This window comes from Microcaecilia unicolor, chromosome 12, assembly GCF_901765095.1.
Source record: "Microcaecilia unicolor chromosome 12, aMicUni1.1, whole genome shotgun sequence".
NCBI classification, from domain to species: domain Eukaryota; kingdom Metazoa; phylum Chordata; class Amphibia; order Gymnophiona; family Siphonopidae; genus Microcaecilia; species Microcaecilia unicolor.
Window position 1 is genome coordinate 37666252 of NC_044042.1, and position 23382 is coordinate 37689633.

At 44.9% G+C, this 23382-nt stretch overlaps 2 protein-coding genes across 3 annotated transcripts in view; one reads left to right on the top strand and one right to left on the bottom strand.

Moving 5' to 3' along the window:
- LOC115481563 overlaps window positions 1–23382 on the top strand; it is a 92381-nt gene that overhangs the window by 23918 nt on the left and 45081 nt on the right. The window lies entirely within an intron of this gene.
- On the bottom strand, window positions 1022–22334 carry SC5D (sterol-C5-desaturase). 2 transcript variants are annotated; one of them, XM_030220804.1, is made up of 5 exons: window positions 22089–22334; window positions 13668–13885; window positions 7619–7751; window positions 5884–5984; window positions 1022–1709 (listed from the first exon to the last, which is right to left on the bottom strand). In XM_030220804.1, exons 2-5 carry the CDS (start codon window positions 13875–13877, stop codon window positions 1266–1268), a joined length of 888 nt encoding a protein of 295 aa, XP_030076664.1. In that variant the 5' UTR covers window positions 13878–13885; window positions 22089–22334; the 3' UTR covers window positions 1022–1265. The 2 variants fall into 2 exon arrangements, with proteins under 2 accessions (XP_030076664.1, XP_030076665.1); XM_030220805.1 differs by having other exon boundaries at window positions 21967–22334.

Consider the following 23382-nt stretch of genomic DNA (forward strand, 5'->3'; position numbering starts at 1 on the left):
ATTTATATGTATTCTGTTGAAAAGAGTTGCAGCACAAGGAAACTAACCCCAGCTTAGGAGTATTTGCCCTGATAGAAACTTAAAAAGAAAAAAAGGAAGTTATTGGGTCCTCTTTTGCAAGGGAACTCAGACTGGGACAGATGCTAAGCTGAGCAGTGCAACATACATTAACACATTACAATGTCTATAAAACACTAGCTAACATTTTGTCTTAAGCAGCAAAACTGGAATGGTAAACAACATTGTTTGGAACCACTCAGCCAGCACAAAATAATTTGTCTTTATACAGTGGTTAGGAGTATTATCAAGACAAGCTTTACAGATGTCAGTATACATTACTTGCACTACACTGAAAAGCTTTTGCTGCTGTAGAATGTGTGTAAAGTGCTGTGTTCAGTATCTTAGCAACAACTGGTATTTCATCTTCACATTTCTATACAAAAAGTCTTCAATAAACTTACTATGTTGCTTCTGTCTGTAAGCTTAACTGGGTAAGGCTAAAGCATGAATGTCCATGCAAAATTCTCACTCTACGAGCAGGTGTATTGAAGGCCAGTAGTACAAGAACAACCCCATGGCCTTAGACTATACTATGGACACAAGCATTCCAGATCCCAGTCTCTGTGCAGGACTAGGGCCTTGTCATGGAGAAAATCAGCTTATGCCCCAAGAGACTAAGGGGCTCTTTTTTACTAAGCCGCATGGCCTGGGCAGTAATTTCATTTTTTACGTACACTGGAAACTTTTCCGGCACGCAGCGCTAACTGGGCAGTAATCAGCATTGTACGCGCACTGACGATTACTGCCCAGCTAACCTTACCGCTACGTCAACGGGTGGTGGTAAGGTCTCAGGCCCAAAATGGATGCGTACCAATTTTCATTTTGCCACACGTCCATTTTTGACTAAAAAAAAAAAGGCCTTTCTTGCAGGTGCGCTGAAAAATGGACCTGTGCCAGCGCAGGCCATTTTTTGGCACACCTTAGTAAAAGGACCTTCAAGGAAATACCAAACCCATCTGGAGAAGTTCTAAATATTTTAATTTAAATAAAATAGGCACATCTTTAGCAGCACTGCAATTTTAGCTTGTAGTAGCAAAACTATGACAACATCATGAGATGAAAAGTCATGGATACTATTGGCAAAAGGTTCATGTGTATTACCTTTAGCTCTAATGTCAAGATTCTAAGAACTATGTTCTCAAATCAGGTTGCTGTCGGTTTCTTTTTCTGTATATGCCCATGGCTCTCTCTTAGGAATCAAAGAATTATTTATTTTTCCCATTTTCTTGTGTTCCATTTTCATAACCATTGCTTGTCCTATTTGATGCACAGTCTTTCAACTTTCTCAAATAATCATGAGGTCCCTTTCCTTCAAAGGAAGAGGGGTTTTTGTAGGAGCCTCCGATTTTATCCCATAGAGTGAAATACTGACCATAGTTGTAATCGAAATACAGATGATGGTCAGTGTGATGGGCAGAGCCATTGATAACATGTCTTAGGAATTGTGGGACACGATAATCGCCATCATGAATTGATACAGTCCAGATATTAACAAAGATGTAGAGACCTAAGTAAGCCACCTTGTGTAAAGGGAAAATAAAAGGATAAATATGATATGGCAGACTCTGAACGAACCCGTCCACTGGGTGGAAAGCATGACTTGCAAATGGAGAAGCAACCTTCCATACATGATGGGGCTTGTGAAAAGTCTGTAGAAAAAATGAAGATAATTGGGGTCAAGTATTTATTAAGCAGAACAGAAGCTAGTGTCTTACTTTATTCCACTGCTTGTTGAAGTACATATTACAATAAAAACTTAGAATTGCTTTTATCACCGTTCTCTAAATTTATTTTGGCCCATTAAATAACAAGGGTTTATGACTAGTTTTAGTATTTCTGATCAACTATGAAATAAATGTACAGAAATGATTTCGGAATGCAGATTCTTTAATTACAACAATTAATATTGTTCCTTTCACTACAACATAAAATCATATTCTTCTTTGTACGTCTTCTATATTTCCAGTTCAATATCACACACAATTTAAGATTTGTTTTTTCTTGCTTTACATTAGGCTGGCCCACTGTATCTATCAAGTGTATTGACTAAGTATGAACCTTGTAGAAATCTTCATTCCCCTCCACAAGCCCTTTTAGCTATTCCATCATAAATAACTGAGATGCAAATAGTTTTCAAGCGAATATATTGTAATGGGGCTTATAATGAAGAATGAACTCGCTCTGCAATTGCACTGTTAGCCTTTGTTTGCGACATTTAAGGAACAATTAAAGGCTTAGTATACAAAGGTTTTTGTCAAATAGGAACTTTACTGGATGAGTAGGATAGGTTGAGGGTTATGTTTAATTGTGATTTGGGGGGGGGGAGTGGGAAGATGGGAATGAGTAGCTATGTAATAAATATTTGTATTTACTGTAATATGCCTCAAACATTTGATGACACATGCTACAAGTTGAGTAAAGTATTCTGAATTATTTATAATTTTATATTAAACTCTCTAAATAAAAAAACTACAATGCATACACAGATGACAAAAGAGAACTGCAGGACTGTGGCAGCCTGAAATAAGAAAAGTCTTTTGATTTTGGGACTCTACTAGTCAAAGCCTGCAAGCAGGCTATGCTTTTAAACTAAATTCTAAAGACAGTTTGGATAGGCAGGACTGGACCGGCCATATTTTACATGCTTTTGTGTTTCAGTGCTTTTAGTTTCTCACATACATCATGTGTGTGTGGTATAAGAATACAGTAAAGCGAGACTATGTACTTCAGATATGTATAAGATCATACATCAAAGCCTTATCTTTTTGTTTTGAAAATGGCCAATCTTTTTGGAACATTAAAAAAAAAAACATCCATGTGAAAAATGCACAAAATCAAGCCATTGGGATGTAGGATACTCCTGCTAAGACGTCGACACTTACTCTGACCCCAATGTTATACTCAATCCCTCATCTTCTTTCCTCCATCCCTCCATTTCCCTCCCATTCTCCTTCCCTTTCACCTATCATATCCTTGTCTACCTTCCCTATTCTAGTTCATTACATTCTTTTCACGTCCTTTGTAATGCCTTTCATAATGTAAGCAGTTATGATCATCACAATTTATAATACTGTTCCTACATTTCCTTGTTTTTACTGTATTCTTTACCATGTAAGATGCTTTCTTTTACTATGTAAGCCGCATTGGACCTGCTGTATGTGGGAAAGAGCGGGGTACATAAGTAATAAATAAATAAATTAGGAGGAGCCAGCATTCTTAGTGGACTGGCCACACAGACATCCCAGTAGAGCAGTGGGGGCCCTAGAGGGCACCGCAGTGGACCCAGGTATACATCTCACCCTTATATTTTAGGAGGAGCCCTCCAAAACTCACCAAAAAAAACCTTACTGTACTCAATACACCACAATAGCTCTTATGGCTGTACCGTCACCTATACGAGGGTACAGTACGGTTTTGGTGGGTTTTGAGGGGTTGACACTTTCCACTACAAGTGTAACAGAGTTGATTATGGGCCTGGGTCTCTTTCTCCATAGTGCACTGCACCGACCAATTGGCTACTCAAGGGACCTGCTTGCTGTTCTAATAGGACTAGCCATAACATCTGAAGCTGTCAGAAGCTGGTATGTACTGTTTCTTTCATATCTTTGGGGGGTGGTCATGCCTTTATTCTTGAAGTAGTCTTCTGGTCATTTAGGGCAGTTTTTTGTGGCTTGGTCGTTCTTAAAACTAAAAATATAGGGGTAAATCAAAATATAGATACCAGAACCATAAACTAGAACTCAAAACAATGTTTGTTACTGGTAATATATTCATAGAATATACAAAAACTTTTTATTCTAACTGCTATAAATATATGCATTTAAAATCCATTATCAAACTTAGGAGATGAAATCAGGGAATCTGATGCACTAAAGATAACCTAAAAAATCAATCTCCGAGACCTAACCACAGTCTGTAACAATATCACAGGCCACAGAAATGTTCCCAAATCAGTGAAGATCAAACTGTTTGTACTTCCAAAGTTAGTATCTTGAAGTAGCTTGAAACAAGCTAAAATGTTTATGGATATCCAAAAGCAAACTTTCTTGATCAGAGCTATGAGAAAAGCCCATGAGGGATACCACCCCCTCCTCTTTCAAACTCTAAAGATTAAAACATAGTAAAATAGTAGATGACGGCAGAAAAAGACCTGCATGGTCCATCCAGTATGCTCAACAAGATATATGTGCTACATTATATGTATACCTGACCTTTATTTGTATCTGCCATTTTCAGGGCACAGACCATAGAATCCGGCCCAGCACTAGCCCCGCCTCCCAACCACCGGTGCTGCCACCCAATCTCCGCTAAGCTTCTGAGGATCCATTCCTTCTGAACAGGATTCCTTTATGTTTATCCCACATATTTTTGAATTCTGTTACCGTTTTCATCTCCACCACCTCCCGTGGGGAGGGCATTCTAAGTATCCACCACTCTCTCCATGAAAAAATACTTCCTGACCTTTTTCTTGAGTCTGCCCCCTTTCAACCTCATTCTACGGAAAAGGTTTGTTTGCGGATTAATACCTTTCAAATATTTCAACGTCTGTATCATATCACCCCTGTTTCTCCTTTCCTCCAAGGTATACATGTTCAGGTCAGCAAGTCTCTCCTCATTCGTCTTGTAACACAAATCCCATACCATTTTTGTAACTTTTCTTTGCACCGCATCAATTCTTTTTACATCCTTAGCAAGATACGGCCTCCAAAACTGAACACAATACTCCAGGTGGGGCCTCACCAACAACTTGTACAGGGGCATCAATACCTCCTTTCTTCTGTTGGTCACACCTCTCTCTATACAGTCTAGCAACCTTCTGACTACGGCCACCGCCTTGTCACACTGTTTCGTTGCCTTCAGATCCTCAGATACTATCACCCCAAGATCCCTCTCTCAAAGTTTCAACAAATCTTCCATTATCAGCAATAAAATCCTCAGGTTAAAGTCTATCCTCAATACAGATCTACACTTCGCCACTGGCTTCCTCAGGAGGAACAGTGTTCACCCGGCACAAAGTAGGGACCCCAGCGAGATCAATCTTAATGGTCAAAAAACACTGATCTTCACTGATTTGGGAACATTTCTGTGGACTGTGATACTGTTGTTATAGACTGTGGTTAGGTCTCAGGGATTGATTTTTTGAGATTATCTTTAGTGCATCAGATTCCCTCATTTCATCTCCTAAGTTTGATAATGGATTATAAATGCATATGTTTATAGCAGTTACAATAAAAGTTTTCAATCATTAGTCGTTATTAAAAACAGGTCTAGCTCAAAAACATCTTAGTTTTAGTCCTGGACGTTTTTGTTTTGTTCAGTAATTGCAGAAAAATGGCCAAGTGTTAGGAATGTGCAGATCCCACCTTTAACACACCCTCAACATGGGACCTTGTGATTTGAATGCACTGCGGATGAACAGCTTAGAAAAATGTTTACAAAATGGGTTTCAAAAATATCGATTTGACCTTTTTGGCGAGCAAAACGTCCAAATACTGCTTTATGCCACTTTAAACATTTTTCTCCTTCAAAAAAATGAGCCCCTAAGTCTTCCAACACTGGTTTTCACCTAGTTGCAAAGCACACTGTCTTCATACAGACTATGTTCAGAACTTGTACTCCTTTCCAACCTTATTTTAGATCATGAAAGGTTGTCCTGTGGATATGGATCTTGCTTCTCAACAGCTACAGATTTTAACTCTGCATTCTTCCTACTTTTCAAAACACTTCCATATTTCTTAAAAAAAAAACCCAACCCATTGAAGATCAAAATACTCCAGGCCCACTATATTTAGAACACACTTACTAGAAGATGACTGCTTTTACCTTATATAAGAGTTTATGATGGAGAAATCGATGGATCCAATAGATACACATGTCCGTGAAGAAAAGGAATGAAAGAATACTGAATATTACTCCAATCCAGCCTACAAAGGATGAAAGTACAGTTTTTTGTTGATACCTCGGTTCTCTACCTCTGAAATTGAGCAGATGTTATACAATGCAAATACACTGCATTCCTTCAATGGCATTTTACTTTTGAGTTATTTAAATGATCAACTAATTCTCTTTCAGGGGTCCTTTTACCAAGCTGAATGAAAAAGGGCCCTGTGATAGCACCATTTACTGAATCTACCCCTAAGTGCTTAAAGGCCCTTTAGTAAAAGGGCCCCTATATAACTAATGTACAATCAAGCCAAATGATCCAGTTTTAAATAGAAGTTCTCTTACTGAACAAGATGCATCAGCATAATGACCTAGGCCACCGTCAGTTATGGGAGAAAACGTAAAGGTTGTATGTAGATCTGACTCGTGCCTTTTCATTTATAAGCTTTAGGCGAGTTGAATTCAAGTACACTAGATATGTCCCTGTCCTAGAGGGCTTAAAATCTAAGGGCCCCTTTTACAAAGCGGGCTTACAGCTCGCTAAAAAAGAAGTACCGCCAGGCTACCGCAGCATCCCGGCAGTAGTTCCCAACCCCCCAGCGCACCGTCACATCTGGCGCTACAAAATGTTTTTATTTTTGTAGTGCCAGTGTGTACCTGGCGGTGCTGCCCGGTTACCACCGGATTAGAACAGAGCCCTTACCACCACCTCAATGGGTGGTGTGGTAAGGGCTCCCCCCTGAAATGGCAACCCAGCAAGCGCTTCACTTGCCACACAGCCATTTCATAAAAAGAAGACAGACCTACCTTTTACCCTCTGCGGTAAAAGGGTGCCTTGGCATGCTTCCTTTTGCCGCAACTTGGTAAAAGGGGCCCTAACTGACTAACTTGCATGCACATGAACTCATATTAGAGCAGAGGAACAGGTCCCTCACAAGACCAGAGTGCTACGACCTGTTTGACATCCACCAAAAACTACTCCTCATACATCATCAAAAACATTTGCAGGGGGTTGTACAGGTGGTGGGGCAAACAGCAAGTGGTTATATGATAGAGTCTACGGATGGAGGCACCATGCCACGGTCACCCACACAAGTCGAATGTGCCCAGATACCAGACAAAAAGGATGAGATTCCCACACCAGAGGTTGCTTGGAATTACCCTCGCCTGGGATCCATAACCGACCAGATCGCACCCTTGAACTCAGATGCTGAGATCTCGCTCCTGCTGGACAGAGATGCACCGGAACCTCTGGACATCCATGAATCATGCAAGGGCCCACGCAGTGCTCCCTATGCACACCAGCATGATTTGACACAGGCAACACAAATCGATCTACATTAATGGTTAGTGAATGAGGCAACAGTGAGTGAAGCGACTTGCTCAAGGTCACAAGGAGCGTTAGGAGGATTTGAAACCTAGTTTTCTAAACTGCTGCTCTACCCACTATGCCATGCCTCTATTTCTGAAATGCCATCACATTTTTAATTTTTACAGTTAGGCTACTCAAATGATGCTGTACCATTGCTAAATATTCTACCCCAAGGGACTCATTTTCAAAGCACTTACAAATTTCCAACTTTGTAAGTCTAAGTGCTTGGAAAATATGTCTCTTTTTCTTATATGGCACCCCATAATTCAAAACACTGGATCAATAAAGCAATAGGATTTCTACCATATGGTGAGTCTTCAATGTTGTCATAAAGTCTGCTGTACCCTCTGACTTCAGCAAAGAAGAGGGCAACTGTGGGAATACTCATCCATGGCATGGACTGCAATGAAAACTTGATCTCACGCAGCACCTGGTTCTGAAAATCAGCGGTGAAGATTAAAATGGAATCATCAGTTACTAACATAGTGAAGAGAAAGATAAGCCTTTCAAAGTATGCCATAAGTCAAGCACAGAATTTTCTAAGCCATAGACTAACTACACACTATTTTTTTTTTGTTTGCAATAAATATCAGAAAACCCCAAATGACAATATTACACAATTATGTAACTGCATACATGTAAATAGGTAAATATGTCTGGATTACAGTTCTTTATGTATTCACTAATCTACAGTTGGAATTTTTCCATTTCCAAATAAACATATATGACTAAAGAAAAAAAAAAAGTTAAAGATTATTTCTTTAGTCAACTTGTGAAGACTATGCACTGAAACACTGTTTTTCTTTTCCCATCCAGTCTTATTTACAAAACAAAACCTCCAAAAACAAAACTGTATTAAATAATACAGTATGTATGAAAGAACTTTAAAAAAAAACAATCAGTTCCTTCAAATGTACAATAAATACGTCTCCTTCCCCTTCAAGCTGCAACTGGTCTGAAGGGGAAGGGTTCCTTTAAAGTTGTGACGGGACCCTGCATCATGCTACAGAGACAGATTTACACAAAGGGGGTAATTCTATATAGTGTGTCTAAAGTTAGACGCCGGGATAACGCACACACAACTGCTCTTATCCAATATAATAAAACGCACCTCCAACATTCTGAAGCTGATTGCATGGCTGAGGCATTTCTGCTCTCTGTATCCATCTCCTGAATTGACATCACGTACTTCCGGGTTCGTCACAAGCAGAAGTGACCAACCACACGAGGTTTCTCGGCTTCAGAATGTTGGAGGGGCATTCTATTAAATAGGATTGATCAGTTCATTGAAGCACAGCCAGAGCTCAGCGTCCTGCACAGTAACGCTCAGACACCAGAGAGAGAGAGAGTGGGGACCTGACACCAGAAAGGAGGGGGGAGGTATCTCTGTCACACACACACACTCGCTCTCTCACAGTCAATGTCTTTCTCTCTCTCACTCTGTCTCTCACACACTCTATGGGGCTCATTTTCAAAGCACTTAGCCTCCCAAAGTTCCATAGAAACCTATGGAACTTAGCCTCCCAAAGTGCTTTGAAAATATGCATCTATGTCTCACATTGTATCACATTCACTCTCTATGTGTCACACAGTCACGCACACACTCTCTTGGTCACATACACTCAGTCTTACAGAGAGTCTGTGTCTCACACACACTCTCTCTCTTGCACACACTGTATCTGTGTGAAACACACACTCTCTCTCTCTCACACTGTGTCTAACATATGCACTTGCACACACTCTCATTCTCACACACACACACTCTCTCTCTCACAGACACACTCACACCCAGACTCACTCTCTCTCTCTCTCACACACACACACTCACACATTCACTCTCTCTCTCACACACAGTCACTCTCACATACACTCTCTCAAACATACACACTCCGAGGAAAACCTTGCTAGCGCCCATTTCATTTGTGTCAGAAACGTACCTTTTTTACTAGTAGAATTAATGTTTAGCGCACAACTGCTGTCGTTACTGAATGCTAAAGTACATCTGCATTTATGTGCTTAGTTTTAGGTGTTAGCACTTAATGCCAACTCAAATGGCTGATGGAAATGCTAGCATTCTATAACCTGTGCGCCTAACTACCTGCCCCTCCCAAGTTCACACCCTCAAGCGTGCACCTTATAGAACCGACTTAGGGATGTAACTGCCAATTAACACCGATTAAAACCAATAATTGGTTGTTAAAGCCAATTAGAAACTAAATCATTAATTTTACATGCGCAACTGACCTTGTTCTAGAAGTTGAGCATGCAAATTGTGTGCACTAGTTAGAAATTTGGGCACACAACTTTTTAGAATCATAGGGAATGTGGCTGCTGCTCTCTGGACAGTCACCTGCTAACAATTTCTTACCTGTCTATTGGTAAGCAAATGAGCAGATCAACACTTAGGGGCCCTTTTACTGTCAGTAAGCTCACTGCAGGCTTACTGTGTGCCAAACAGGAACTACCGCCAGGGTACCGCAGCAGCCTGGCAGAAGTTCCTGCCCACAACATGGGGCATTTGTTACAAAATGGTGAAATTAGGTCTTACCTGCTAATTTTCTTTCCTCTAGACCCTCCAGACCGGTCAAGATGCTTGGGTTATGCACTCCTACGAACAGAAGGAGATTGAGAAACACTGACCTTTAACCTGTGCAGAACCCCAACTAGCCAGTATATCAATAACAAAGCAGAGAATAAAACCAAACAACCTCACAGAACCCTGTATGTGGCAACTCAAAACCAAGAATGTTTGTGCTTTCGCACGCTGGCCACAAGAGTAACCAAACCTGTACCAGACTCAACATCAGCCGCCGAATCTGATCCTGCAACTTGAGTATCCAAAGAGGCGGTAAACACACCCGGCCCTTTACCATATCGAAAAGGACCCCCAGACACTCCAGAGACTGCGAAGGACTGAGATGACTCTCGGCCAGATTCACCACCCAACCAAGGGACTCCAAGAAATCTACCTGGTCTATACCGTCGGGCTTCCCGAAAACGTCCCTGCGTCGACACCCCTCTGGCACCTGTTTTGGGACGAAATTCCGGAAGACGAGGAACTTTAGCGTCACTAACACCACGTACCAGTTTATCCAAATCCTTGCCAAAGAACATGGCGCCTTTAAAGGGAAGAGTACATAATTTAGACTTGGAGGCCGCATCTGCGACCCAACCTCGCAACCATAGAGCCCTATGCGCTCCAACTACCAGGGCCATATTCTTGGCTGGCGCCCACAACAAATCATAAAGCGCATCGGACAAAAAGGACGCCCCCATCTCTAACTTGGCTAATTCCTGTACACAAGAAGCCCCGACATCCACCGCATCATCAAGAAGCTTCTCGGACCAGTGAAAACAAGCTCAAGCTACCAAACCCCCACACACAGAAGCCTGGAGGGCCAGAGCCAACAAATCAAAACTACGCTTCAGAAAAGATTCCAACTTCCTATCTTGGGGATCACAGAGAGCGGCACCACCGTCTAAGGGAATAGCCGTAGCCTTAGTGACCGCTGTAACCACCGCATCCACTGTGGGAGCCTTAAGAGAGTCCTTATCCTCCTGAGGAAGAGGATAAAGCCTCACCATTTCCCGAGTCACCTTACATGGAGAATCAGGAGACACCCACTTCTGAGAAATCATCTCCCGGAGATCCTTATTCATGGGAAAGCACTGCGCCTTATGCTGAATACCCTTGACCAAAGGGTCCACTTGCTTCACCTCTCCCACGGGAATCTCTGCCTGCTCAAACTTAAGCGTAGAGGTCACCTGATCTATAAGCTCCGCAAGCTCATCTCTATGAAATATTCGGACCACTGAGGGATCCTCCAATCCTGCTCCTGAGAGCACTCAAAAATATCGGCCTCCCCAATCTCACTGATAGCTCCCTCAGAGCCGGTAAGGGAAAAACACTCTACCTCATCTGCCCACTCTAGACGGGGTCTTTTAGGTAGAAGGGGACTGCCCCCTCCCTCTGTAGGATCCAACTGGGTGGGGCCCAATTTCCATGTCTGATGGAGCGTCCAAACAAAATCCAGGGGAAACCAACCCCCCCGCGCCTTCATTTCCCAATGGCTGACTCAGGAAGGGAGACACCAGCCCAAATACAGCAGGCTCCGCAGGGCGGGAAGAATTCAAAAGGGCGGCCATTCCTGCCGCTGATGCTACCGCTGGCGTGCCCGATGCCACAGGATCCGCTGACGCCACTGGAACCTCCGCTGTCAACTCCGGGGGAGCCTTGGGCACCTGCTTCGGCTCCCTGCAGAGCCGACACTGACCTCCCGGCGCTTCTATCCCCCCCCCCCCCTGGCGAGCAGACGCGGCAACGGAGAAGCTTGGCTGCGGACATCTGCCGGCAGGAGGGAAAGACGAAAACTTTGCACTAAATTGCAGAACTCCCTCCCACCAAAAATAACAGCACTGCTCCTCCGGCCAGCACAAGAAAGACAGCCAGCTAAAACGGAGCTGCCTCTTTCGCTCCGAGAATTATTTATTTATTTATTTTTAAACAACTAAAATGAAACCTGACAGCTGCTGATTGCAAAGGCACTCAAGGCTCCCATCCAGACACGGGAGCCGAGGCACAAAGCTGCCAATATCGGAGCACAGGGGGAGGGACCCGACTAAGCAGGTTTGACACCCCAAGGGGGAAGACTGGGCCCCACCGGACCCACACCCCCGAAGCACTTTTCCTTGTTTTTTTTTTTAAACCATGCACAGGATTCTGAACCAACTAACAGGAAAAATTCCCAAATTATAAATCTTTTTTTTTTTTTTTTTTTTTTTTAAGACCTCACCAGACTTGTAAGACTGCACAGGCTGTACTTCTACCTCTGCTGGAGACTGAGAAAATACTGGCTAGCTGGGGTTCTGCACAGGTTATATATACAGTGTTCAAAGCTCAGTGTTTCTCAGTCTCCCTCTGCTGGTAGGAGTGCATAACCCAAGCGTCTTGACCGGTCTGGAGGGTCGCTGAGGAAATTTTCTATTTTTGTAGAGCCAGTGTTTACCCAGTGATAATCGGGCAGTGCCACATGCTGCCCGGTGACCATTGGGTTAGTGCAGAAGCCCTTACCAAAATCTCAATGGGTGGTGGTAAGTGCTCTCCCCTGAAATGCCTGTGTGGTAAATTTCTTAAAAAAAAAAAAAAAAGAGCCAGCCTTTTACCCGCTGCGGTAAAAGGAGGCCTCAGCGGGTGTCAAAAACATGTGCCGACGCTAATGCAGGCCCTCTTTTACCACAGCTTACTAAAAGGACCCCTTACTAAAATGCACTAGGCAGTTAGCATACGAGTGGGGTAACAGTTACCAAGCTGGCATGGCATGCTGGCATGCTATTTTTAAACTGTGAACTGCTTTTGACACTGTGGTATAAGGCATTATTTAAAATGAATTAATCTAACCCAATTCTAATTTACACACTAAGGGCTAGATTCAGTAAATGGTGCCCTATTTTGGGTGCCCACAAAAAGCGCCATTCAATATAAGTTGCACCGGGCTGACTGCCCTTTATCAAATAGCATGTAGCGCCGATTCTCGTGCCCAAATGTGCAAGCCAGGACTTATACCTGCTGAAACCAGGTGTAAGGCCTTGAAGACCTATTTAATCACATTTTTTCTGTTACTGTTTTATTTATTTTTTGTATCCCGCTTTGAATCCTTATTGGAGAGCTAGCGGTCTATAAGTACTCTTATAACGTAATGTAATATAAATACTGGTGCGCAAGTGGGGTGAGCTTTCCCCAAATTTTGTAACACTGTACATAATATTTTTGAACGCCCTTGACCTGTCCATGTCTCTTCCACGGCCATGCCTCCTTTAGGGTTGCGTGCGATAGCATTTAGGTACTGTTCTTTTGTGTGTGCGCTAACTCCAAATCAATGTCAAGCCAACTAACACCAATAATTGCTAGTCGATAGCCTATTATTGGGTGTTAATGGCTCATTGACTAATTAAGTTGCATATGCAACTCAGGATCGTGGACAAAGTTAGACACCTATCTTTGGGCGCCTTTTACTGAATCCGGGGGTAATTGCATACCATGTTAGAAGGCAGGAAATGGACATGGCCTGCATGTTGCAGTTTGCCCACGGCACTTTACTGCATGCTGTTACACAGATAGCAAACAAGATAACTGCATCTACTTTAATTGTCAATACACGTACTGCACAAAAACAGTACTTTACTGCACAGTAACTGTAGGGGCAAAGCCCCAAAAGTTAATGCACAAGCTTTTCAATTAGTATGCAGTACATGCAAACCTCGAATACTTTAGGAAAATGGGCCTCTTAATGTCATATGGTTTTATTTTCAGTTCCACAAATATTTAACAAGAATAGATTTAACAGAATCTCACCTCTAAAAACTGTGGATGTTTCATCAAATTGTGGTCAAAAATGAAGTAATAGCTGAGAGCTCCAAACAACAAGTAGATGATAAGTGCACCTGTATTTGTCACCATAAGGAGACTTATAATCTGTCGAAAGGCATCATCCTCTGGCCAGGTGGCTGGATATACATATGGTGTAAAAATGTAATAATCTGCATAGCTCAGTACCAAGTCCATCTTTATTCCTGAGTGACAAAAACAAAATAATTTACTTCAGCACACTATTCTACATAGAAAAATTAATTCTTACCTGATAATTTTATTTCCATTAGTCCCAACAGATCAATCCAGAGGCTGTGTCCCTCTACCAGCAGGTGGAGATAGAGAGAACCTCTGAGATTTGCTACATGTGGACCTGTGCAGCCAAGCAAACCTCAGTATGAACGATACCAAAGCAGTGGAATGGAAATAGAAAACTCTCCTGACATTGTCAGACCAAATGCCCAACATACTTCCACCACTTCACTTCCAAATTTGTTTGTTTTTATTATTTAATCAAACGAAGGAACATTCAGAACAACGAAACCCACAAAAACTAACCAACCGAAACAAAACCGCAGACAGTAAATCCAGGGGGGAGGGGACCTCTGGATTGATCTGTTGGGACTAATGGAAAGAAAATTATCAGGTAAGAATTAATTTTTCCTTCCATAGCGTCCCACAGATCAATCCAGAGACTTGTGGGATGTACCCAAGCAGTCCTCAAGTAGGATACCGAAGCCGCTGACAATCCCGAACTTGCACACCATGAATCGAAGGTACGCCACACCCTAGCATAAGCTATCGAGGTGGATCTTTTCCAAGCCTGAAGCATCGTAGCGATAACCGCATCCGGATACCCTTTCTTTCTCAACTTCGCTCTTTCAAGGGCCAGGCCTTAAGATCAAAGGGGGAGGGATCCTCCATCATGACTGGTCCTTGCAGCAAGAGACCATCCTGCGCCTGTAGCTGAAGAGAACGATCGAACAGAAGCCTGACCATATCCACCTACCAGGGATGCCTGGGCTAATCCGGGGCCACCAGGATCACTCGACCGGGATGACTGGCAATGCGAGTCAGTAATCTGCCCACCATAGGCCACGGGGGAAAGGCATAGAGCAGGCCCCTGGGCCAAGGTTGTAGAAGAGCATCGATGCCTTCCGAGCTACTACTACTACTTGACATTTCTAAAGCGCTACTAGGGTTACGCAGCGCTGTACAATCTAACATAGGAGGACAGTCCCTGCTCAAGGAGCTTACAATCTAAAGGACAAATGTACAGTCAGTCAAATAGGGGCAGTCTAGATTTCCTGAAAGGTATAAAGGTTAGGTGCCAAAAGCAACATTGAAGAGGTGGGCTTTGAGCAAAGATTTGAAGATGGGTAGGGAGGGAGCTTGGCGTAAGGCCTCAGGAAGTTTATTCCAAGCATAGGGTGAGGCGAGGCAGAATGAGCGGAGCCTGGAGTTGGCGGTGGTGGAGAAACAGGGAACCTGTGTGTCCACTCCCCCAGCTCCAACTGGTGGCGACTGAGAAAGTCCGCTTGCACATTCTGTGACCCTGCTATATGAGCAGCCGTCAAGAGAGAGAGATAAGTCTCTGCCCAACGGCAGATCAGGGCCACCTCGCGCGCTAGTGGTGCACTCCTGGTGCCCCCTTGACGGTTCACATAGGCAACCGTCGTTGCACTGTCCGAGAGAACTTGAACTGGGCAACCATGGGGAAGAGACAGAAACTCCCGAAGGGACAGGCGAATCGCCCGCAACTCCAAGTGGTTGATGGACCAAGACGCCTCCGTCGAGGTCCACATGCCCTGGGCTGTCTGTTGGAGACAATGAGCCCTCCAACCAGACAGCGACGCATCCGTGGTCACGATCTTCCATTCCGGGGTTTGCAGAGGAATGCCCGACACCAGATTCTTTTGAATGAACCACCAGTGCATGATTGTGTGCAGACGGGTAGAACATGGCACCCGAACCTCGTAATCCTCTGAGAGAGGAGACCAATGGTTCAGAAGGTGCCACTGCAGGGGGCACATGTGAGCTCTGGCCCATTTTACAACGTTCAAGGTGGAGGCTAAACCTGACTCTAAGGCTGGCAAAACAGCCATGAGGTCCTCCGGAGAGGAGGCTTTCAAAACCCACAATAAGCATGCCTGCGCTGCATAGGAGCCACAAACTTAAGCTTGCAGGGAAAGGGCCACTACTTCAAAGGACAGCTTCAAGCAAGTCTCCAACTTACGATCCTGAGGGTCCTTGAGCGCCATGCCACCCTCCACAGGGAGAGTGTGACCACTGTGATTAATGAATCCACCGTAGGAACCTTCAGCAAGTCTAAGTCAGCAGCTGGCAGCACGTAAATATGTGACATAGCTCTAGCAACCTTAAGCCTACTGTCCGGCATATCACACTGCGCCGAAATAAGGATTTTCATGGCCTCATGCACATGAAAGGAACAAGGTGGGCATTTAGTGCCAGACATAATAGAGGGCACCTGACCTGTTCCCCCTGACGATTCAGGGGATGAAATGGCCAAAACCTCAAAAGCCCTAATAATCAGGGAGGGAAGCTCTTCCCTGCGAAAAAGGTGGGCAGTTGTCGGGTCATCCCCCTCTTCAGAAGGCAGGGTGACCTCATCTGCTAAATCCAATGATTCTGAGGGAGCGCCCGGAAACTAAACCAGGCCATCTGTGTCAGATAGCTCCTCGGGATCCAAAATCTCCACCCGGGGATTTTTTGACAGGAAAGACTGAGAGGCTGCAATAACCAAAGTTTGCTGAGGAAGAGACGGGGCTGCCTGAAGAGAAGCTCCTGACTTCTTCAGAAGAAAAGCATTGTGCATTAATAAAACAAAATCCGGGGGGAAAAGGAACTGAAAGGGACTCCCCTGCTCCCTCTAAGTTGCTTTCCTCCATCGGAGCCTGTGCCACAGAAGCGCGCTGTGCCTCCTGTCAAACACCACGTGCGGAGCTGGTCACGCCTAAGAGGAAAAAATGGCGCCCACTGACGTGCGCTGCACTAACTGCCCCGAGAAAACCGCTGAAACTATCCCCTGCGCTTCCGACTCACCGGACGCCCGAGGGGAACTTCTGTCACGCTGAACACCCACTGTGGGCTGACGGTGGCACAACTCACACTCCCCCGATGCCGCTCTCCGGCCCCCACACCGGGAGCAGTGCTTAGCCGCCTCAGAAGGCACTGACATGCTCCACAAACGCCTGCGCTCAAACAGACTTGGCAGCCCGTCTAGCTCCTCCGTATGTTTAAACAAAAACAAAGTCTCTTAAAGAGAAGCTTACTTTTTTTTTTTATTCAGGAGAGAAAGGCAACACTTGATCAGGCCCACAGCCCTGGGTGACGGAGGAAAGGTAGGGGGAGACCGGGAGGGACCTGGCCCCACCAGGTGTACACCAGAAGCTACAACCAGCCACTCAACCCCTGACTGTGCTAAACTAGGCCCAAAGGACACCACCAGTCAGATCAAACCAGAGCTGCACAGAGATGTCCCTCCACCTGCTAGATAGCGAGAATAGTGAGGTTTACTTGGCTGCACAGGTCCACATATAGCAAACCTCGAAGGTTCTCTCTATCTCCACCTGCTGGTAGATGGACACAACCCACAAGTCTCTGAATTGATCTGTGGGACGCTATGGAAGGAGGGGCATTTTCAATATGACATCTAAATCCAGACTTTAGGCATTTTGCTGAAAATGTCCAAAAATCAAGTAGTGAAAATAGGTCTATCTTTTTGAACCATTATCAAAAAACAAAAAGTCCATGTGAAAAATGCACAAAGTCAAGCCATTGGGACATAGGAGGAGCCAGCTTTCCTAGTAAACTGGCCACACAGGTATCCCAGCAGAGTAGTGGGGCACCCTAGGGGCAAGGCAGTGGACTTCACATAAAAGGATCTAGGTACACATCTCACCATTACCCCTTTATATTGTATGGTGAGCCCTTCAAAACCCACCAAAAACTTACTGTACCTAATTATACACTACAATAGCCCTTATGGCTGCAAGTGTCACCTATATGTGGGTACAGTAGGTTTTTTTTTTTTTTTGGGGGGGGGGCTGACACTTTCCACCACAAGTGTAATAGAGTGGATTATGAGCCTGGATCACCTTCTCTACAGTAAACTGCACCGACCACTAGGCTATTCCAGGAGCCTGCTTGTAGCTCTAATAGGACTGGACATTACATCTGGAGCTGTCCTAGAGGCTGGTATGCACTGTTTCATTTACATCTTTGCAGGGTGGGATGGGGGTCAGTGACCACAGAAGGAGTAAGGGGGTGTCATTCCTTTATTCCTATACTGGTCATCTGGTCATTTAGGGCACTTTTTTTTTTTTTAATAAAACAGGACTAGACCAAAGCGTTCAACTTATAGCCCTGAATGTTTTTGTTTTGTTCCATTATGGCAGAAAAACATTCAAGTGTTAGGAACACCCAGATCCCACCCTTGGCATGCCCCTTTGTGATTTGAACACACTTCTGACTGACTTCATAGAAAAACATCTAAACATATTTGGACTTTTTTTTTTTGAGAAAGATGTCCAAATGCAGATTTATGCCATTTTTTGGACATGCTTCTCTTTTGAAAATGAGCCCCAAGATTATGCAAGTGAAAACCTACAGTCTACAATATGCACCCTTTAGACAATTAAAAAAAAACAACACATCACCTACTAAACTGAATGGGAGGTGATGCTCAAGGGTGTTCTGATCTCCTCAGTACTCCTACCACCCCCTATAAAGGGTCTATTAGAAAGTTCTGCGAGTAGCTGGGGCAGGAAAATATTTTGGGGTCCTTTTACAAAGGCGTGCTGAAAAATGGCTTGCGGTAGTGTAGGCGCGGGTTTTGGCCGCGCACCGATCCATTTTTAGTGTGCCTGTAAAAAAAGGCCTCCCCCCCCCCCCCCCCCGAAAATGGACGTGTGGCAAAATTAAAATTGCCACGCGCCCATTTCGGGTCTGAGACCTTACCGCCAGCCACTGACCTAGTGCTAAAGACTCACACGGTAACCGAGCGGTAATGACGTACGCGTGCCACATCCATTACGTGTGCTCGAAAATAAAAAATATTTTTCGTAAGCGTGCCAAAAATGAAATTACTGCAAGAGCCACATGGTAGTTGGGCGGTAACTCAATTCTGGTGCACGCTGGGTGCGCATCGATGCTTACGTGGCTTAGTAAAAGGGTACCTTAGTGTAGCAGTACAGTGTATACTAGAAGACCTCCTTTGGTGGGTCAGCAGCCTCATACACAAAAGAACAAGTTTGAGGCAGGGCTGGAGCCACAAAAACAGACTTCTCAAAAATCTATAAAATTTATAACAGTGATGGAATTCAAAACGTGCATGAGAAAACAGAGGATCCCTATCCAGAAAGGGAATGGAATCATAACAGAACTTAGTGGTGCTCTGATGTCCAACTCCAGTAGTTGAAAAGTAAGGCTGTATCCTGAAAACGGCAAAGAAAACCATGCTCAAGTAGGCTTATTTTATATTACAAAATAATTGTGTAGGAAACAACTGAACCCCACTCTATATGCAAGACAAATAATCTGTATGGGTCAATTTGAACTACTCACTAGCGATGTACAAAATATTAATTTATTTCTGGGGTTCTCCCTCTCTCCTGCATCGGCAGCTGAAGTGTGCTGCCAACTTTAAGCGCTGCTCTAGCAGCACAGGCAGGATTGCTGGCAGCAAAGGTATGCCACAATGTTGCAGTTGTTGGGAGGAGGGAGAGAATACCTCATCCACCTTTGGGACCTCTGGGCTCCCCAAAACACACTTCTGGCTACACTCCTCAATTTACATATAAATATGTACACAGAGGAAGAAAAAGGATCTCAGATACTCACAATGACACTGAAAATCTGTGTGCTTGTAGAGTTTCCCAATTTGTATATCATTCACTAGTCCAACAAATTCCCAATGAATGACATAAAAACTACTGTGTAGAGAATGACACAGTTATTCTTACTGCAGATATACCACGGTAAATCTGTGGTAAGGGCCATGTCCTAACTAGAATCACTGTGGGGGAAAAAATTTTTTTTACCGACCCGTGGGAACGGTATAAAGCCTTGTTCCTGCGGTAAGAAATCGTTTCCTCCATTCCTGTCCTCCTACCCGCAGGCATCACATTTTAGTCACAGGCTGGCTCCGTGTTCTTCCTCCTGTTGCATCCCGCCCTCTCTACTTCAACTTCCTGTTTAGTGTCAAAACTGGAAGTTCCAGTAGAGTGAGAAGGATATAGCACAAGGAAGGCCATGGAGTCGGCCTGTGAATCGCTGCAGAAAAAAGTGAAACCCATGGCGAGGAGGAAGGGAAGGGAGAAAAGCATTAGCTGCTCAATGCACGCATATCCTCCGTACCTCTGCCCCCACAGCTGCAGCCGTGGCTCGGTGCTGATCACAAGGGGATGAAATGAGAGCATCTGCACATCAGGCTACATACTCATCATCTGCTGCTCAGTAGGGTTCTAAGACATTGCTCTCCACCTTAGTAGATCTTGAAAAGACAAGTTTCAGGCTTGGTTTTGATGAAAGGAGAGCAGCTGCACATCAGGCTACACACTCCTCATCTGCTTCTCAGTAGGACTTCGACACACCGCTCTCCTCCTTCCCCAAGTCCCCTACTCCTTCAGAGTTCTTCAAAAGACAAGTTTCAGGATGGACACTCCTCATCTGCTGCTCAGTAGGACTTCGACACACTGCTCTCCTCCTTCCCCAAGTCCCCTACTCCTTCAGAGTTCTTCAAAAGACAAGTTTCAGGATGGACACTCCTCATCTGCTGCTCAGTAGGACTTCGACACACTGCTCTCCTCCTTCCCCAAGTCCCCTACTCCTTCAGAGTTCTTCAAAAGACAAGTTTCAGGATGGACACTCCTCATCTGCTGCTCGGTAGGGCTTCAACACACCGCTCTCCTCCTTCCCCAAGTCCCCTACTCCTTCAGAGTCCTTCAAAAGACAAGTTTCAGGATGGACACTCCTCATCTGCTGCTCAGTAGGACTTCGACACACCGCTCTCCTCCTTCCCCAAGTCCCCTACTCCTTCAGAGTTCTTCAAAAGACAAGTTTCAGGATGGACACTCCTCATCTGCTGCTCAGTAGGGCTTCAACACACTGCTCTCCTCCTTCCCCAAGTCCCCTACTCCTTCAGAGTTCTTCAAAAGACAAGTTTCAGGATGGACACTCCTCATCTGCTGCTCGGTAGGGCTTCAACACACCGCTCTCCTCCTTCCCCAAGTCCCCTACTCCTTCAGAGTTCTTCAAAAGACAAGTTTCAGGTTGGAGGGAGAGGCACATCCTCCTTTCTGAAGGCATCCAGAAGGAGCGTGTGGTAGGGGTGGGAAACTTTGGCATCCTGGATCTTGTTGATCAAGATGTTTGTGGAAGGCAGGGTGGAAGTACCATTAGGCTACTTGGGTACTGTCTGAAATCTGAAGGAGGGTAACCAGCTCACCGTGGAAATGGTGTACCGAGGGCAGGGCAGTGCAGGCAGTCTGCCCTGGGTGCACGCTACAGGAGGGGTGCAGGGAGCAGCTGCACAGCTGTCGGGTCCGCCGATTCTCTGCTCCCTTTGCTCTTACTTCCTGTTCTGGGCAGAGAACCAGTGAAAACAACAGCCATGCGGCTGCTCCCAGCACCCCAGTAGGTAAGAAGAATGCACCCATTGGGGGGGGGGGGGCTTGGAGGTGATGCACTGTGTGTGTGGGGATGACGCTGCACCCGGGGTGGGGATGCGCAGTCGCGATCCATCCCAGGTGGCCAAGGAACACCGGGAGACAGCATTTTATATTGTGTGGGGGTAAAGAAATCAGGCTTTTCTGGAAAGGGAAATGTGTTAAAACAAAAGCCAATGATTTCTGATAAATAAATTCTAAATGCAAAAATCATTTCAAAATACAATGACAGCTAACTGATGATGAATACAAATTACTGTAGCAAAAATTAAAGTGCTTGTCTAAACTATTTATTTTTATTGGAAAACAAACAACTCAAAACCTGTACTTTTAAGTAGAGAATGACACGATTACAGTTACCAGGGACCAACTTTATCCCCCTGTCATTCTCTACTGTTGAACACCTCATGGGGGTTGGGGGGCAGGAAGGTATTTCCCATCTCTTCTCCCCCCCCCCCCCCCCCCAACGCGGTGTTCAGTGGCTTCTCTTGCCTACTCCTTTCAGGAAATTGGGCAGGGGCAGGACTCTATGAATTAAACTTGCCAATCATGCAGCCATCATCTAGACAGGACATGATAACGGTATGATTCTGTACCTGAGGTAAGAAGAGGGAAAGGTGCGGGAGTGGGCTCCCCGCACCAACCCGATGCTTCCTATCAACCCTCACTGCAGGAGTACACACCCACACAGCCAAACTTCAAAATGTTATCCACGCACCTCCAAACGCTATCAGCCCGCATTAAAGGTAAAGCTCCGCAACAACAGTTCGATCTCCTGAAATGTTCAACACTCCCTCTCCCACCAAAGTTCCTTGCGAGCTTTCTTGTCAAACGGCTTTAAGCATAAAAGGGTCAAGGCCCGTGGAAAGAGCAGGAGGGCTGAATAGCCTGATCTGACGTCAGTGGCGAGATGCTGATCCAGCTCCTCCTCCCCTGCCAGCTGCAAGGCCCTGTGTCCCTCCCCCTCCCAGCTCCGAGGGCCCTGTGTCCCTCCCCCTCCCTCCCAGCTCCAAGGCCCCCTTCCTTCTGATACTTACAGCCCCGAAACCGCAGCAGGCGGCCTTCCTTTTCTGCCTGTGTCCCGCCCTCGTGTGACGTAACGTCGGCGAGGGCGGGACACACAGGCAAGGAAGGAAGGCCGACCGGAGCTCAGCTGATCTGCCTGCTGCGTTTTCGGCGCTATAAGTTCAATAGCGAAGAGAGGGCCCGGGCCGGGTGAAGGGTGGGGGGGCGGTAGCGACCTCGGGGATTCCCTCCCTCCCTTCGCGCAGTTTCCCTCTCTGTCCCGCCCTCGTCACACGTATTGACGTGGGGGCGGGACAGAGAGGGAAGTATAGCATTTGTTTTGTTCTGGCCAATATGGTGGCGACGGGGGTGGGAGGCTTCAACTCTATAACGTCATGCGAAAGCTGCTGTTAAGTTTCCTTGCTTACATCTAAGGAGGTTGAAGAAAAGAGGAGACGGGATGACGTCAAAAAAGTTGAAGCAAAAAAAAAGGTCAAGGGCCCTGGAAGGAGCAGAGCTGAATAGCCTGATCTGACGTAAGTGGCGAGAGGCTGATCCGTGTACTCTCAGTTTCCCCTTTCCCGCGTTGCCCTCATCCAGTACACTCAAAACAAAGCAAACCTATGAGCTGCTGCATCCTTGTTGTGGTTTTTTTTAATTGTTGGTAGCATTTAATCTCACTTATATTTTCAAACATGTTGGCTTTTGCAGCATACGGATGTACACAGAGGAAGTATTTGCAGAATATTAATTTGTTCTACATTTTAAATCATTGTATCATTTGGAGGGCTGGCTATAGGGATTCCCTGTATTGGTGCAGAGATGTTTTCACCTAGTAAAGGGCCACAAAAACAGACATCATGTTATGAGAATCAGGTACTTAACAATTATACTTATTATTTATAAGTACAATTAAATAAAAAACATTAATTAGGCTGAAACTAGGAGCACTTAACATTTTTTTTTTCCTGTGCCTACATCAAAAGAAAAAGATGGCATTTGGGAAC